Here is a 17,073-nt window from a genome sequence, read left to right on the forward strand (position 1 = left end):
AAACAGACAGCCATTTGAGATAGCTGAGCACTATCAGTGTCAGAACTTAAATGCAAGAAACCCATACAATCAAAACATTGTTTTATATAATGAATTAACCATTCACTTGGCCTTTGAACAAAATATTTAATAAAAACTTTACCTTCTATATAGCTTCAAATAATAAATGCTTTTAACCAAGTAGACTGGTTGCAGGTTACTAATCAAAATACAAACATTTCCCATCACATGTTTTCTGGAGAGGCTGAAATAATTAGATAAACTTGCATTTAAATGCTATATTTCAGGATAGAAAAATAAAGCCATTATCAGTGAAATAACTATGTTTAAATCATAATTGACTGAATATGAACCATGTGCATCTATTTTTAACATTTATGCATTTTGTCTGACATAAGAATACTGTCTACAGGGAAGAGCTTTTTTGTAAAAAAGTATCATACTATACTTGTAATAAAGCCAAGTACAAAAGTCCATTATATAGTTCAGAACTAGAGTTCTTTTAAAATAGATATATATTTAACCAAGCACTGCATAGTATGAAATATGAGGCAAAAAAAGGACAACCAACAGTTAAAAAACTGAGTGTGTATGAAGACTTATTGCTGAATTTGTGGGTACATTTTGACTGCATATAATTTAGTATCAACACCTAAAAGACAGAATAATTAGAAGTAAACCCCTAGATTACCGTTTTTTTTTTTTTGTGAAACATCACCACTATTCAAGGTTTGGTCGTATTTTAATGACTTGTATATCATACATCGGGTTACACAAAAGGCATTCATGGTTTAGGGCACTGTTTTTCTTATTTTTAACAAATAGCAAAACCTGTCCCTTTCACCTCTATCTCAGAAGTGTTCCCCTGTGAGATTTCTGAAGACATGCTGAATAGGCAGTTTAGTTACTTCCACATCAAATATAAAGCCACTAAGTTAAAATTTGTTTAATTCTGTAGAAATAAATGTTAGTGTATTTCACAGTGATGAAAACATCAAGGGTTTATTGCTCCCTCTTCATTCACCACCACCACACCAGACATTTTGAATACTTATTTTCATGACCATGCCAGCACAGGAAAAATCAAGGGTAAAACGTTTATGAAGGTTATACAGAATCTTTTCTTCACAGCATCTTCTACCACTTGCCAACTGCTTGACAATTAAAAACTTTGTGCTTGCAAGTTTTAACTCCCACCAAAATCCCCCCAAATGGATCATTTAAATCTATATCTTTGTGATTTCTTAATTTTTTGTGAAAAGAAAAGCCGGTGGCAAGATGTTTTCATAATTATGCTTTCATTGCAAGATCAGATCTAAGGCATACTTCATTCAGTGCAAAGTCATCACACACTACAGAGAGAAGACAAAACCCCTTCAGTTCTCCCATATGGATCCTACAGGTACCTGTGCAAAACTCAGCAAGACTGAAATAAAGATGGACACAATATATTTGTGTAGTTAATATTTCCTCCTAGGTATTAAAAAAAAAAAAAAAACAAACAAAAAACTTATAGAGATTACTATTTATATAGCTTTGAGTATTCTCTCTGTGGCCAGCAATTTCAAACAAGGTATTAAAATCCAAGAGCTCCCCAATAGTATTACCAAACCCATCCAAGTTTACTAAAACAAGAGCAGCATTTGTTGTCACAATATGACAGTCATCATTTAAATGCAGACATACTAACCCAAGTCAAGCCTATACCATGTATCTTGAGACTGGAATTATACAAGAAATACATTTACAGTGCTTTGGTAAGTACATATTAAACATGAAGAAACATAAATAGCAATTGGAATATAGGAATAACCTTGAACACAAAGAAACTATGAGAATTTCCATGAAAGACACCGATGTCACAAAGATGCTCTAAATATTTTCTGACAATTTATTTTCTTGCCTTTTTTCACTTCTTTACAAACTATTAAATGCAAGTCATGCCAACTGCAAGGGATGAATCTGAGACCTGTGCAGGGGAAAACTTAAAAAAAAGAGATGTTTTAACAGACAGACACACATGTAACAAAGCTTCCCAAGTAACATGTGCATGTCCACTATCATTTTCCATTTGGAGTCACAGACTGATTAAGCTACCTGATGCAATTTAGCAAGATAAGAGTGAACCAGTCTTTTTTAATCTATGCCCAATCAAGTAAGATGACAAGGATCCAAAATATTACAGAAAACTCCAGTCAAAGTGAAATTTGGAATGCACTATGTAAAGATGAGCACAAACCTATTCACCATTCAACCTAGCAAAGCCAAGAAGGTTTCCATGTTGGCAACTGCTCTGCACATCTCAATTATAACTCTTTCGATCAATAAACAGTAACCAGATATCTTCTTCAGCTATAGCTAAAAATGTAATCTTGGAGAAAGGATCAAGCCTACAAAAGACAAGCCAGCAATTTAGCTCATCCTACATGCACTTTCTAGTTACCTCCTGGGGGAAAAAACCATAGTCTTCCAGTAACATGAGAGATGCATATTGTACAGCTGTGATAGTTTCTATAATGAAACTCCAGCTATAAATGATAATATCCATAATACAAACCATAATTCTAAAATACATCTGAATATGTGTGTGCATATATATCTCTGAAAAAAATTATCTAATTTTCTCTTTTATACATATAAACATCTGGCTAATATGCCCCATAAAAATTTTTCCCTAATTAGGACCAATTTTTTAAATAACAGAGTTTTAAACAGTCCCTTAGAATATTTTTAAACACTATTAAAAATTAATAACTATCTCAGGTTAATCAAAAAGCACACACAAAATAATTTAATATTATACAAATGTGGTTATACTGTTCAGAAAGTCCAATTCTCCCATCTGAAATGAAATAGAGACCAGTGTACCTTAGGGTGAATTATTCATCAATGTACAAATTCATTCTTTCTTTTCATGTAAATCTTCAGGTGAATTTAACTGCATTTCTGTATAAGCAAGAAACACAGTAAATCTGGAGAACTCTTGCAAAAGGCAGTCGTGTTTCGCTGGATAAGAGCGCTTTGCTGGAGGGCAGCAAGTCAACATTTTGTCACCATCTGAACACTAGCAACACCTGTGCCCTTGTAAGCTTCACACCTTGAAATAGCAGCAACATATTTGATGGGTTCAGTAGTAATTTTTCTTCCAGTATTGGATTAGACTACTTTGCATATACAGTAAGTCAAAAGTCTAGTACGTGTGTGCAACATTAATCCACATTTACATCTGAGAACTCATAAATACACATGGAAACAAACATGACAGAGAATTAAACCTCATTTTAAGTTAAAATGTTTTCAGTACACATATAGAAACAGCAGTGAAAACTATAAAGGAGATGGACAGTAGAAACAGAAGAAAAGGGGTGCAATAACTAAAACTGTAAGAAGTAGGTTGCTGTCAAAAGGGCAAGTTGCAACTAAAATTGATCCACAGAAGATGTAGACTGTACCATCTGCATAAATGCTTAACTGCAGCATTATTTTCACATCACATACAGTAGATGTGATTTCTAAGCAGCATATTATAACAGCTGGCATACTCACTAATAGATTTACGGTAACTGAATACTAAATTTCTCCAGCTCAGTGTACAGTAGTTATGCATTAGCCTTTAAAGCTCTTCGTCAGCCTTTTAGTCAAGGTTACAGCTCCATGGATATTTAGTATCCCAATAAGAAAGTTACAAATATTCACTTTCAATGAGCTTTCATACCACACAAATATATTAAATACCTTCTTAAGATGAATCATTTCAATTAGAGGAGTTTTCCTTTTGCTATTTCAAAGGAAACACAAGGAACCTTGTAACTTCCAAAGTAAAGGGTGTTTTAAGGCAGTAAAAGATATGTGTTAAGGTTTCCATGATTGTTTATGGTTTTCTATGTGAATAAAGCATATTACACACAATTGTTGTCATATATTTATCTATGTGACTTTGTTATACTGTACATGATTTAGCAGTCTTCTTGAGAAATTTAAAGTGCCACAGTTCAAATGTGCTCATCTGTCTTTCCACGGGCTTCTAGTCCGTTCTAGTTGCTTTCAGAAACAAGCCCTTGCTTTACTTAAAGAGCAGGATTTTTAGGCAAAAAAAGAAATCCTTCACTGCTGTGCTAACTGGAATCCAGTGGTCGAACCAATCCTTCTTTGTAAACACGAAGAATAGCTTCACAAACAAATTTGTATTGACTCTGTGGAGGAAAGAAAACACAAAAGCATTTATGGATGTTCAGTTAAACTGCTGATTAGACAGTATTATTGAATAGGACTAACAGTTCCACGGCTTTCTTTTTTCCTGAGCAATGACAGGAGAGGAGCTACAAAGATGGGAGGAGAAAATCCTACTCTTCTGTCTGTGTTCACGGTAAACAAAGCTGACATTTACTCTTCCTTGAAGGACAAGCATTAAAAAATCACACACCAAGGAAAATGTAGTTACCCAAACTAAAATAATACGTGCTTGATTTTCAGGGAAAAGGAATTCTTTCTAAAAACTATGCATGACTTTTGACTAAATTTAACTTGATATTTACCTTCTTTATATATCTCATCTATTTTGGGGGGTTTTGGTAGTTATCTGATTACTACGAGCATTCTTAGCTTGCCAATGATGCAGTTACATATTACTGGGCACATCAAAAGTTGTCATATAGGATCTATAGGTGCAACTACCTAACTGAAACCCCTTATTTTTCCCCCCAAACAACCTACAGTACTGCAGAAGGAGTCATTTTATTTTCAATTTTTGATCAGACCACATATCTCCTTTTTTAATAGAAGTGGATCAAAACATTTCAAATTAATATTTTTGAAGATCAGCAGCCACATTAACTCTTCTCTCACCCAACATTTTGATCTCAATTAGATCTTAAAGTCTTCACAAAGTAGAGTTTCTTTTCTGCATTATACTATTACAAAGACTGGCTCTTCCACGACCTTGTAATTTAACTATTTCTTAAAAACAATTAGCCTTGTAAGCCTCTTCCTAAAATGTGATACAAGGAGATATTAACAATAGGACTAGGGCAGAATCCAGATAGCCTGAATAATTTTTTTTGACTAACACAATCCTGAGAACACAAGATGATTGAAATTTAAAAGAGCTTGCAAAGATCAAAGTATCCTCACTTCTTCTGTGAAACTACTATTGTCAAAACCCCCAAATGAACCCTTTTCTCCAAAGTTCCATGTCATATATTCAGAGAAGCAAAGCCTCACATTTTTCATATCCCTTTTTTCCATCTTTGAAATGTTCTCCCAGATACCCTTGTATTGTCAGCTCCCATCAACTCTTCTGAAGCATCTGGAAACATTCTTCCACCATCTCCCAAAGGGCAGGGCTAAAAGATAACATTTGGACTGTCAAGGACCTTAGGCTGTCCCTATATGCCAGCAGTTAGGAATGTTAATCTTGTCCATAACATACCATTTTCTTTTAAGTACAGAAAAACTTAAAGGAAAACAGGAAGGTGGGAATGAGTTTTCTGCATCTCGATTTTCCTGGCTTTTCTTTCAACCTTTCAGTCAATTACTCCCACCTTCAATATCACTTTGTTCTTATTTCTTAATTACCTTGACTTGTCTCTACACTGTTATTGTCATTTCCATATTTCTACTGCCTGAACAAGCCAGGCATGGTATTTAGCTCTCTGTTCAATACTTCTGTTAACTTGTGGGATCAAGTTACTGAACAAATAAAAGAATGAGCACTTCACCATTCCTTCCTCTGACTCAATCTCTGACTTCTTGTTTTCTTTGCTCTTATCTATTGCATGTATTCTTACTGCTCACTCAGCTGGTAGCTACTTTTATTATGTACATCCTAAGAACTGTATTCTGTATTGCTTAGATACCTAATTTCTCTTTATTGGTTAATATTTCTTTTTTTTTTCTTAATGAAGGGCCATAGAGTTACACCAGCTTTGTTATAGATTCATATTTTGGTTGAATGATGAATTTGCTTTTTTTGCTGCTCACAGTAACAAAATTACTGGTCTTTAAGAAGCTACAGCTTCCATGTGATTAACAACAGGCACTAAACTGACCAGGTATTAGCTCTGACCAGTCGATTCTTTTTGAGTATGCCCTGTCACAACATGTATCTGGCAAATCATATCACCTTAGAATTGGAGCACACACACAGTCCCCACAGGACAGCTGAACATGCTCTGGGCAAGGCTATTAAAACTGAACAACCCCTTTAGTACATCTCTAACAGCTTCTCCCAGACACCCTAAGCAGGATCTCAAATATGAGCAGTGAGGCTAGCTGGAATGCAGGCATGAGAATGGGAAAGAGCACCCAGGACAGATCATAATATTACCACATAGCTCTCTGGTATTCTGTTTTCTCACAGTTGAGTGCTTGCTTCTGTGTCTCATTTACAGCACAGAATGCCAATTTTGCCCAGTGGCTTTTCACAACAGTATCTGCCTTCTTCAGAATTAACAAGCAAATTCAGTTTTACAGTATTGCTGCTACAGATCATCCCTCTCCTGATTGTGCTGACAGCAAACTGTGTAACCCAGCAAGCAAGGTAAGAATCCTATTTCAGATATTCGTTTTCCACACCAGGGGTCTGACTGCAGCTGTATTTATTACTATTCCCAGTATTCTTCAGTTATGTCAAAGTGTGGAGTGAAAGGACAATTCTGGCTGATTTCTTTTGTAACAAAAGGGCTTCAGTCTTCTGGCAAGCTGAAGTTTACTTCAGGTTTTTACATCTGATTCTCAAGAAGAGGACCCCTTCTAGAATGTTGAAGCTTGAACTTGTTTAGGTAATTTTAGAAACTGAGGGATATAGACAGATGCAACTCCAGAAGTTAACACTCAGCTTCCTTAAACTTGAAGCTAGTATTCTTCACCTCGTGACCACTTCTGTCACCAGCTCAGCTTCCACTTCAACAAGGAACAGGCAGGGCAACTTTCAAACAACTCCCTTGCAACCACGCAGTCCAGACCCTCTTCCAGAGGGTGCACTCCTGCTGCAATGAACACGAGTCCCAGCAGCATGCACGGACAAGCTCTGCTCACTGAGCACTCTTGGTACACAGGCAGCTGCAGATCCTGACACTTTTATGCCCTTTAATGATCCAAGATTTCCCCCACATCTAGTCATAACACTAATTCTGCAGTCATTAACCTGCTAATGAATAAAATTTGTCTTTTTAAGTTAACTTTTTTTGTGATCAAATGGATTTGATTTCAATGCATTTCAGCCATTTTATTTGTAAGATGAGACAGAAATGCCCAATTTAATTGTTGGCTTTTCGTGTCTAAACCTCTTAGTTTCATTTCTCATAGGGCATTTAGCTCTCCAAGATAACCCACACTCAGAATTCTTGTCACCCAGCCTCTCCTAAAGAAAGAACAATCTCTCATCCTTCATCTGTCTTTAACGTCAATATGTTGATTTCCAAAACTGACAAAAAATGGCTCTCACGAACTCAAGTTGTCTCATTTTCATCTTAAAATTGCCATCTACTTTCATGTTTCTGTTACTGGTGCTACACAACTTGTCCTTAGTTTTTTTCCAACTGGGTAGTGACAAAATTAAAAAAAAAATCTATATGTGCTTATAGAATTTCTACTCTAAAGTGGCCTTCTGAAAAGCTACTTCCTACTTTTCAAACCAGGCCACAAACACTTCGATTTTACCTTCAACTTAATAACTTCCTATGGTGTTCTGTACTAGAATAAAAAGCAAAAATTTAGTCTAGCTTCTTGCAGAGAATTTAGACAAAGGACCAGGAACAGATGATCAGTACAAGTCTGACTTTGGGCATTCTAACTACTTAAAGTGTATCAAAATCAATTATCTTTTCATAGCAAGATAAGCAATATTTGAAAAAAGAGAAAAAAAACCATACCTCATTAGCAAAGCAGCCTTTGCCACTATGCTACATTATGCTAAATTTATTTGATATATAATGTTTGATATAAAGTTTGATATATAATGGCAACTGAAGATTCTTACTACTAGATCCTTTATAAAAATTTTGGACCTGTTTTATAAAGTGACAAGTGCAGTATATACACAGAAAATGATGCTTCCTCTCCATCACTTACTGATGTTTGCACCATCATAGCTCTCTGGTCTCGCATTTTCCGTACAATATCCAGTGGATAAACAGGCTGGTTCCTTTCAATTAAGTACATGGCTGTTTCCATAGTGACCAACACACCAGTGCGACCGATTCCTGCGCTGTGAAACACAACAGGAGAATAGTCTATAAAATTAGGTTTTTGCAAAACACCAAATTCATATCACAGTCTTAATAGTAGGACAGCCTTGGAATGACAGGAAGACCCTAGTAAAATCCAAAGAGATTGCAAAGTTTATTTTTACAGCAAGTTCAGTAATATTTTCTGGTAATTACTAAAAAGAAAATATTTTAAAATACAAATAAAACTAAAACCTCACCTAAAGTAGATGCATTTTTAAACAACTAAACTGCTCAAACTGTACAGGTTTGATATCTTTGTCTTAAAAAAGGTAAGATCTAATTGACTGCTTTTATGACACACACACTTGAACAGCAGAAAAATAATTTTAGCAGTACCATTCAAAATGAGATTACAACAGTAGTAGAGGATAAAAATCAGAAAACAAACTAAATTGCAGATTATCAGATCTGCGATAATTATGTGACTAAGCCATTTCACCAAAAGGTTGCAGGAGAAAAGGAGACAAAGTAAACTCATCCTTTAGATAGAACATCAGTGTTTCCATCATCAGCAGTAAATGCTCGTATTGCACAGTTCAACATTTTCATCTCATTCAAGGATCTATAATCAGAGTTTTAAAATACAAGTACCTGCAGTGAACAAGAACTGGCTCATTCTTTACTCTCTTTGGCCTCATACAGGTCACAAACTCCAAGAAGTCCATGGAGTCATCAGGAACGCCATGATCAGGCCAAGCTACGTACTGGAGATGGGTGACGGTGTGCTGTTGTTCTGTCTAAAATACAGTAAAGTTTTAAAAAAATGGCCAGTGTTATGACTCCTGTATTAATGTTTACTAGATACAAGTCATATTTTTCACAGCAAGTGCTTTCTGCAGATGCAATAAGAGGTAGACGGTGTAGAAAACATTTGTGATTTTAAAATTCAGTGTGAAGTGTGAACATGTAATTTTTTGGAAAGAATTCATAAGGTACAACACTTTCTAAATAAATGAAGTATGAAATTTGACTTCTATGATCTAAACATTTTAATTTTTTTATTTCTTGACTGTTGACCTATTATACTGTGACATCATTGATTCACCTGAGGTAAAACACCACAAGACATAAGCATAACAGTGCTACACAATAGTTTAGAACTGGTTGGAAGAAACAACTGAGAACAGCAACTACTGAGAACAATACCAATATAACAGGGATTTAGGGCTGTACAATCTATTGTAAATATGTCTGTGCACACTTACAGATTCAGGATAACAAAGTTGCCTGCAACACTCGCTAAATCTGGTTTCTGTTAGAAAACAGTATATATAAATATATATAATTAATATATGCTTATTGTACATATGTGAATAATATCTGTATGAGCCACAGGAGAGTACTTTTCGGTATGGAAGCAATATAATTAATTAAAAGATTCTGTTGTACAAAGAGTTCTTTTTCTAAATTTTTGAATTATATGTAAAAACCCTTAGGTTTTACAGAACTTCCTTCAGTTTAACTTTTTGTTAATTTTGATTATGAAATCACTCAATCATCTCTGCATTCAGATTGAGCTGAACTCATATGTTACAGATGTAACTAATGGTTAGGGTGGGAAGGAAATGACCTAAGATGCTCGTGAGCTCTGAAGCATCATGCAGCGAGGATGTCAATCTTTACAAACTGAGACAAGTCTTCATGCTCCTTTATTCCTTCCACACGTTTTGCAATAGTTAAGCTGTTACCTGCATTTAATTTATGCCCATTACCAGACTTGAAATTTGGCACCCTTCTGAAATTAAACTCTCCTTTATGACTGAATTAGTCTACAAAAGCTGGCCTTTCCCTAGTGGTCCACAGAGGAATGTTTTTGTGATGCTAGTGACTTTAAAAGGTTTTTCCCCTTTTCTCTTGTGCTCACAACTGCTGAAATATAGGACCTATTTTAAATGTCTTCAGCTGCTTGTTTTCCTCTCCCACTTGAGGATGTTCCACTGCCAGGGAAGAGGCTCGTAGGACACAAAAGATGGAATAAGTACTATCTATGTACTAAGTAGAGTCTTAGGGAATACGTTTTTTCCAGTCAAAGCAATTGCAGAAATTTACAGTTGCCCACAGGGACAAAAAGAAAAATTACACAGCTCATACTTTGCTTCTTAAAGCAAAGCCTGAGCAATCAACAATTAAAAGGTACAGCATAAGGCCCACATAGACAACGTAACCTAACATTAATAGCATCTAACATAAAAACTCACTGCAATACAAATTACATTGGAATCTACCATCCATGTCATCAAAAGATGCACAATGACCAGGATCTTTGCATGAAAAAGCATGCATGGCCTTTTGCTACCCAGCTCTACTGAGTAGGAAAAGTTGACCTTGATCAAATGATTACCATTCACATTTCTCTGAAATGCCACTGATAAAAAAAAATACAAAAATATGTCTAGAAAATGTAATTAAAAAGTCCTCCTTTGAAAATCTGCACTTGCTTAATCAGAACCACTTCAAAAAGGAAATGAAATAAAGCAGCAATTTCATGTAAAAGTTTGAGCTGATTCTCTTAAATCAGAGATGTTTGAATTACAGCATCCTGGTGAAAGAAAGACTTGATTAATTTGAAAATTATCCAAGACTGAGTATCCAGTTGCTTTCCATGTGCTTCAAGAACTTAAAGCTACACAACATGGATAAGTGCCAATGGCACACCTAAGAAACACTGACAGTGATCTGTAGAAGCAAAAAGTCATTTTACAAACTTAGAACAAAGGACAGAGCTCACTTGATTTTTACTTATCAGTACTTCAGGCTCAAACAGAGTGAGCTGCATTTAGTCAAACAGTTTACAGAAATTAGGTACAAAAAGCATGTTACATAAGACTTATTGAGAGTAAGAATACACTGAGAACATGCACTTAGTCCTCACAGCTGCTGCTTTTGGTGTAAGCATCTGCAATTTTGGTTATGTGCCCTAATCATGCTTAAAGAGCAATATAGGTATTTGTTAATTATTCCAGGTATGCCTCAAGCCTCAGTGTAGCCTTCCAACTATTTGTACTTCTTGATTCTTTTGTTGAGCTCTTCTGAGATGATTCAAAATGCTGGAACGTGACTATTTTGCTTTCCACTTGCTTTTCAAAATGCACAAGTATTTTAAAACACTTTCTGTTCTATTAGCAATTTAAACCTAATGTAAACAGTAAATACATTCATATATGTTAGAATTAGTTTTGCAATGTCTGAGTTTTTATCTCTGTTGCAGAAAATGTCAAAGCATCTGATGAAGTCCAGATTTTTAAAGTTATTTTTAGCAGGGTTTTTGGCTTTTTTTAAAACACATTATCATTAAGTCTACTGAAAGTCAGTGTTTAAATAGAGAAAATGTCAGCCAAACAACACCCCACATGGAAATAACTTACATTAAAAGACCATCACAGCTACTAAAATCTAGCACTTCTACATGACAAAAATGCTAGAATTGTAGTTACTGGTTCCATAGCTAGCCCTACAGTACATGTTCTGTTAGCAATACTTATTTTGAAACACTATTCCTTTCAGTACTTGCTCCTTTATACAAACTTGTTAATGGAAAATAAGAGGTAATGTCTCATATTCGATTATTAATCAAACCACTATTCTCTGCAACTCCGTTTAAATCTTTTCCACAATTTTTTCTTTTACCACTGAGGCTTTCAATGACAGTCATCCTAATGACTGATAAATGTATAATTTTTCTACATAAAAATCTGGCTTTATTAGTCCTGTTTTATGAGTCTTAGAGAAAGTGAGACAGCAACACCTGCTTATGGCTTGGTTGCTATTTTTGCTTAGCTTGACCTTGTACACCTTGCTATTCCAAAATTATTGATTTTTGTTTGTTTGTTTTGCATTCATGTGGACTAATTTCAATGGAATTATTGTATTTGGTATTTCTCCAAATCAGTTTAAAAACAATGGATTAAAAAAAATTAGCCCAAAGAACAGAGTCCACTGACACTTCAGTAATTTGCCCAGTTTATCGTCAGCCCTTTGGCCAACATTTAGCTTGTTCATGGCATTGATCCACATTTACTTAGTAAGGAGCTACAGAGGTGTAGGACATCATGTTTGTCTTACACCTCTATGGAGGTGTAAGACATCACCAGCCCTTTGTTATTGTGCTTCTTCACTGTCATTACAGCAAAGCTGTTCAGAAAAAAAATCTCCAACAAAACTATGTACTTGTCCCTCCTGGGCAAATTCGAGATATCTAACTGAAGAAGCAGCTTCATTGTGGTTAAACTAACATCCTAGATTTTGCTCAGAAGCACATGATCTTTTCCAGTGAGTCTGTCCTTGGGGCTGAAATTCCTGATAAAGAACAGGGCTGTCACAGGTAGTGCTTCAAATGCACTTGCAATACAGCTGTATGGTCAAGACCTTCAGCCACAAAAATATCCAACCTTCATCCTTCTGCAGTTTGCAGCCTTGCTTATTATAATTACATCAAAAGGCAAACTTCCTTGTTTCATTCTCCTTAAATGATAGACTCTCCCTGATTAATAAAAGATTTGTGTGCTCTTCAGAAAATCAACACAGAGAACTTAGAATCACAATAATCATATAGAAAGTAGGAAATTTAAATTGAAATGTCAACCTTAATTCTTACTTATGTTAAAACCAAGCAATTGATTTTGCATTTCAATGTTTCAGTTAATGTCCTTTTTCACAGAAGTTATAACAATCTTCAATAATGAGATAAAAAAAAAATCGCAATGTAGCACTACATTAACCCTGAAATGGTCTTTTCATCTTCTAAGCAGGAAAAGGTGAGCTCTTTGCCACTGAGCTTCACAAACATACCTTGAAAGCTGAGTCTGAATGATCAGGGTTAAAGCCCAGTTTCTAAAGAGTAGATACTCTGGCAAGAGGCATTTTTCATTTCTTGGACAACTGTTTATATGTTAATATGCTGCTGTACACACTTGCCATCATATTTGTCACTTACTTTTGTTATTTGATTCTTTATGTTTCAAAACCAGTGAGATTTAATGGCGAATCATACATTGCAAGACATTTATCTCAAAGGAAACAATGAAAATTTGTTTCATGCCTCTTATGCTATTTTGTCAAGGATCATAAAGAAATACGTACCTCAATTTACAAAAAAGTGCACCGTGTGATGAACTCTGCACTCTCACTACATGATTTCTTTCCTTTGGTCTGCTTGTTCTGGTCCCCAAAGTGCTCTGGAGATTTTTTTAAAAAATAAAAAGCCTCACCCAACCCCCCAAAACCCCCAAACTTAGTGCTACAGTATAGTTTTTGATCTTGGTCTTGAAAAGAAAAGGCCAGAAGTTAAACCTTTCCTAATTTTATGGGATTTAGAAAGGTTACAAATAAATAATTTGAGTGAAAATGACTAAAAATTTGGGTACATATAGTTGCAGTACTACTTTTATGAGGTGCTAATTTCCTCTGTCTATTTTTGAAAATGCATGTGTCTGTGTGTATATAGACACACATCATATCCACACACAGAGATATACACATATACATTGCCAAACACACGGTCTTTATCTACCCAATCTATAAATGCATTCATTCAGCTTGTTTGGGGAAAATTTACCTCAATGTTTGTAATGACCATTTCTCTGACAACATAGGCAATTGTGCAGTCTTCAGAGTGGCACCTGACACGGAAGCAGCCATATTCCATTACATCTGGTGGATTAGGCCAATACTGATGACATTTGGTCTGTAAAGGAAATCAGACACATGTCAAGACTGTTGTATATGAGCCCTTCTGTTCCCAGCCTTCTTTCCTCTGTTGTGGTTCAGGGAATTCAAAGAGTGGTACAAAATCTGGTTTAGTTTGCTGATTAGATTTTTTTTCCCATCCAAATTGAAAAATAACACGACAATATAGGCTAAGTTCTCCATAAACTTCCGGTTTAGCAATTTATAATAAATATTCAGGTAAATTGGATGCATGATGCTTTGTCTGCTGCTTATCTGTAATTGCAAGAATGACTTCTCAAGGCATAATGTGGGAGAATAAAGATAGATTTATTTTGTCTTAAGAAAAGAAGTGCAGGGGTTAAATGTCAAACTAACTTCAGCCATCTAATAGCAGGTTACAGCAAAGGCAAAGCCACACTTTCCTTGAAAACGAACAACGAAAGGACAAGAGGCAACTGTAAAGAATCTATAAGGGAAATTCTGACTAGATGTTGGGAAAAAAATTCCACAAAGAAGAACAAGCACAGAAACAAGAAGCCCTATGAGAATGTGGAATCTCCACCTGTAGAAATTATTAAAACTTTGATGTGACACTGCAACCTGCACAAAGTTCAAAGTTGTTTTTGTCTGTAACTTTTAAATTGATAGAGTAGCACGAGCTGGAATTTTTGGAAAGCTAAAATTTCTTAATTTTACCTTAAATAGACCTCAATTTTCAGAGGCTTGAAATTCAAATTATAACCATTATGTCTGAAAGTTTCACTGTAATAATTTATCTTAACTACTTTCCTCTTCAAATTTAAGCCAAAATAATGTATTCATTTCAGAAAAAAAAATTAGCATTACTGAGGAGAAAAAAAAAATCCTATCATACAAATCTTAACACCATTGGAAAGAGATAGTCTGGAACATAAAACCTCCAGGGACTAAGAAAACATTTGGCATTTGCCAGTGGGGATATTCTTGACAAGAATATACATCTTTTTCTATGCCTGCAAGTTCACCCACAAACCAGGCAAATCGAAATAATTTCTGAAAGCAAACAAAACTCATAAATGTGTCTGGTTGTGCAAAGGTACCAGCAGGATGATTAGAAGATATCAACAACTGCCTTGAAGTTTCCAACTAACTGTAGGAATTCCAGACTGATTACTAATTACTAGTCTGTGGTCCTCCTCAGTACAATCAAAAGATGAAGGGAGCATTTCTGTGTCAGGTGATGTTCAATAATATCTGCTTCCATGAGCTGATAGATAATGTGACCGTGATTAAAACCTGATTGTTGCTTAACTCTACTTCCTTACACCTCAATCTTTATGCTATTTAAGACCTAAAATACTCACTCCCTTGCTTTCAAAAACACTGGATTTTGACCGGGATGCCAGATAAATTTGATAATGTAGGACAAATCACACATGAAATACAGATAAAGGCTACAGTGAGGGATACAGGAGTCACCACTTCTTAAAAAAATCCAACTTTTGAGTTTTCAGCTTCTAAAACTTTAAAACCAATACCTTCCCATTTAATCTAAAAACGGAATCTTTAAAACTACAAAGGACAAATTAAATCAAAACACACCAGATTTTCACTGTGCTATTCCAAAATTCAAGGGGAGAGAGAATTTATCTAAACATAATAAAATAATTATTAGAGAAATTCTAGGAAGGAACCTGAGATGTAAATAAAAATAAGCAAGCTAAATTCTGACCACTAGTAAATACCACAATGGCAGACTCCTTTTTACAGCAAGACTACAAGGTTTGCTCAACCCATTCAATACTTCCAGACATTTTCTGAATCTTTTGAAGAGAAACTGCCACATGGAGGCCAATGCTCAGGGAGAAAAAATGAGCATGTAGTACGTGATCAGTCTGATCACCACAAGAGAGAATGCAGTGATTTCTGTTTATAAGACAGCTGGTTTGTTTGCAAAGCAGCATAACAAAAAGCAAAGTGAGGACTATCTGCTCTAAGTAATTCAGAAAGCCGGGCCCTCAGAAGAACAACTCAACTGAATAAGTTACCTTCTTTTAGGGTTATTTAACTGTAACAATGGAAAAAAGTTCAAAGGTACAGTACATTTTCAGCATACAAAGGACCTGGGCACTTACCCGTCCTCGTTCAGTGAGTGTTGTTAGCATTATGATCAGTGATAATTTGTGATCCCAGACTACTTGCCAGAAGTGTGCACATGTGTGTGGAAGAGGCCCCTGAGTAGCAATGTACCGGTTCACAATGCCAGCAGAAGGAATTTCCATCTACAGAGAGAAAGAAAAACTCTATGGTAAGTTCATTCTCACTACTCAAGTACTTTTTTAACTTTTGCATTTCATTCAAGGAAGTTTTGAGGGATGATTAAGGCAAAAAAGCTAAGTAATAAGACAATCAAGATTACAATTTCTTATGTTAAATACTTTTAAATCATTAATTTAGAACAGATGTAAAGCACAGATTCTATAGTCCTTCATGCTGAACTATGACCAGAAGATTAATAGTGAAAATGTACTTGAAAACTTGAAACTGCAAAGCTTCTAAATTTTCTTTAATAGTTAGTAAAGAATGATGTCAGGATATATAAACCAAAGGTATAGCAAAAGCTGTTTATTGTCTGATACTAAACACAGGAAGTTAATAATTGACTCTGTGATTTAGGTGCTTAGCTTATGTTTCTGACAGAAATATAATCACATTTTCCCCTTTCTTCCCTGACTCCCAGCCTAGACTTGATTGATGAGGGAAATCAAGGCTCTAGATTATCTTCTGGATCCTTCATAGCATAGCTATTAGGTCATAAGTGGTTCTAGAGGGAAAAAAGGCTTGGTTTTATGGAGACAACCTCAGCATTTGAAGTATATGGAAAAATAAAACAATTTTTACTGGTTAAAGACTCTGCATGTATCACAGTATATCACTACATGATAGCACCCCCTGTGAATTAGGATGGTCATCTGTTTTACAACAGACACTATTTTTTAGGTTATGAAATTTTACATCTTTCACATTTACAAATCCTCCAAATAAAAACAAAATATCCTTATTCCCTAAAAAAGCCATTTTTTTTCTGCTTTAGTAATATAAAAAGTGAGTAAATGCAGGTCTCTGTATGACTTACATTCACATAATTTGCATTAATGTAATCTTCATCTCCTTGCAATATTATCCTTGTGGCATCATC

General features: G+C 35.2%; 1 protein-coding gene across 5 annotated transcripts in view; it reads right to left on the reverse strand.

Annotated features, from left to right (window-relative positions):
• Positions 1–727: 727 nt before the first annotated feature.
• Positions 728–17,073, reverse strand: part of PTPN3 (protein tyrosine phosphatase non-receptor type 3) — a 158,074-nt gene continuing 141,728 nt past the window's right edge. For all 5 annotated transcript variants that reach the window (XM_038163408.1, XM_038163399.1, XM_038163416.1 and 2 more), the window contains 6 exons: positions 17,011–17,072; positions 16,010–16,156; positions 13,783–13,911; positions 8,820–8,965; positions 8,071–8,206; positions 728–4,193 (listed from right to left, as the gene is read on the reverse strand). In XM_038163408.1, the coding sequence (XP_038019336.1) occupies positions 4,116–4,193; positions 8,071–8,206; positions 8,820–8,965; positions 13,783–13,911; positions 16,010–16,156; positions 17,011–17,072 (698 nt within the window). In that variant the 3' untranslated portion in view covers positions 728–4,115. The remainder of the gene's footprint in view (positions 4,194–8,070; positions 8,207–8,819; positions 8,966–13,782; positions 13,912–16,009; positions 16,157–17,010; position 17,073) is intronic.

Source organism: Motacilla alba, chromosome 2 (genome assembly GCF_015832195.1).
Source record: "Motacilla alba alba isolate MOTALB_02 chromosome 2, Motacilla_alba_V1.0_pri, whole genome shotgun sequence".
Classification (NCBI taxonomy): domain Eukaryota; kingdom Metazoa; phylum Chordata; class Aves; order Passeriformes; family Motacillidae; genus Motacilla; species Motacilla alba.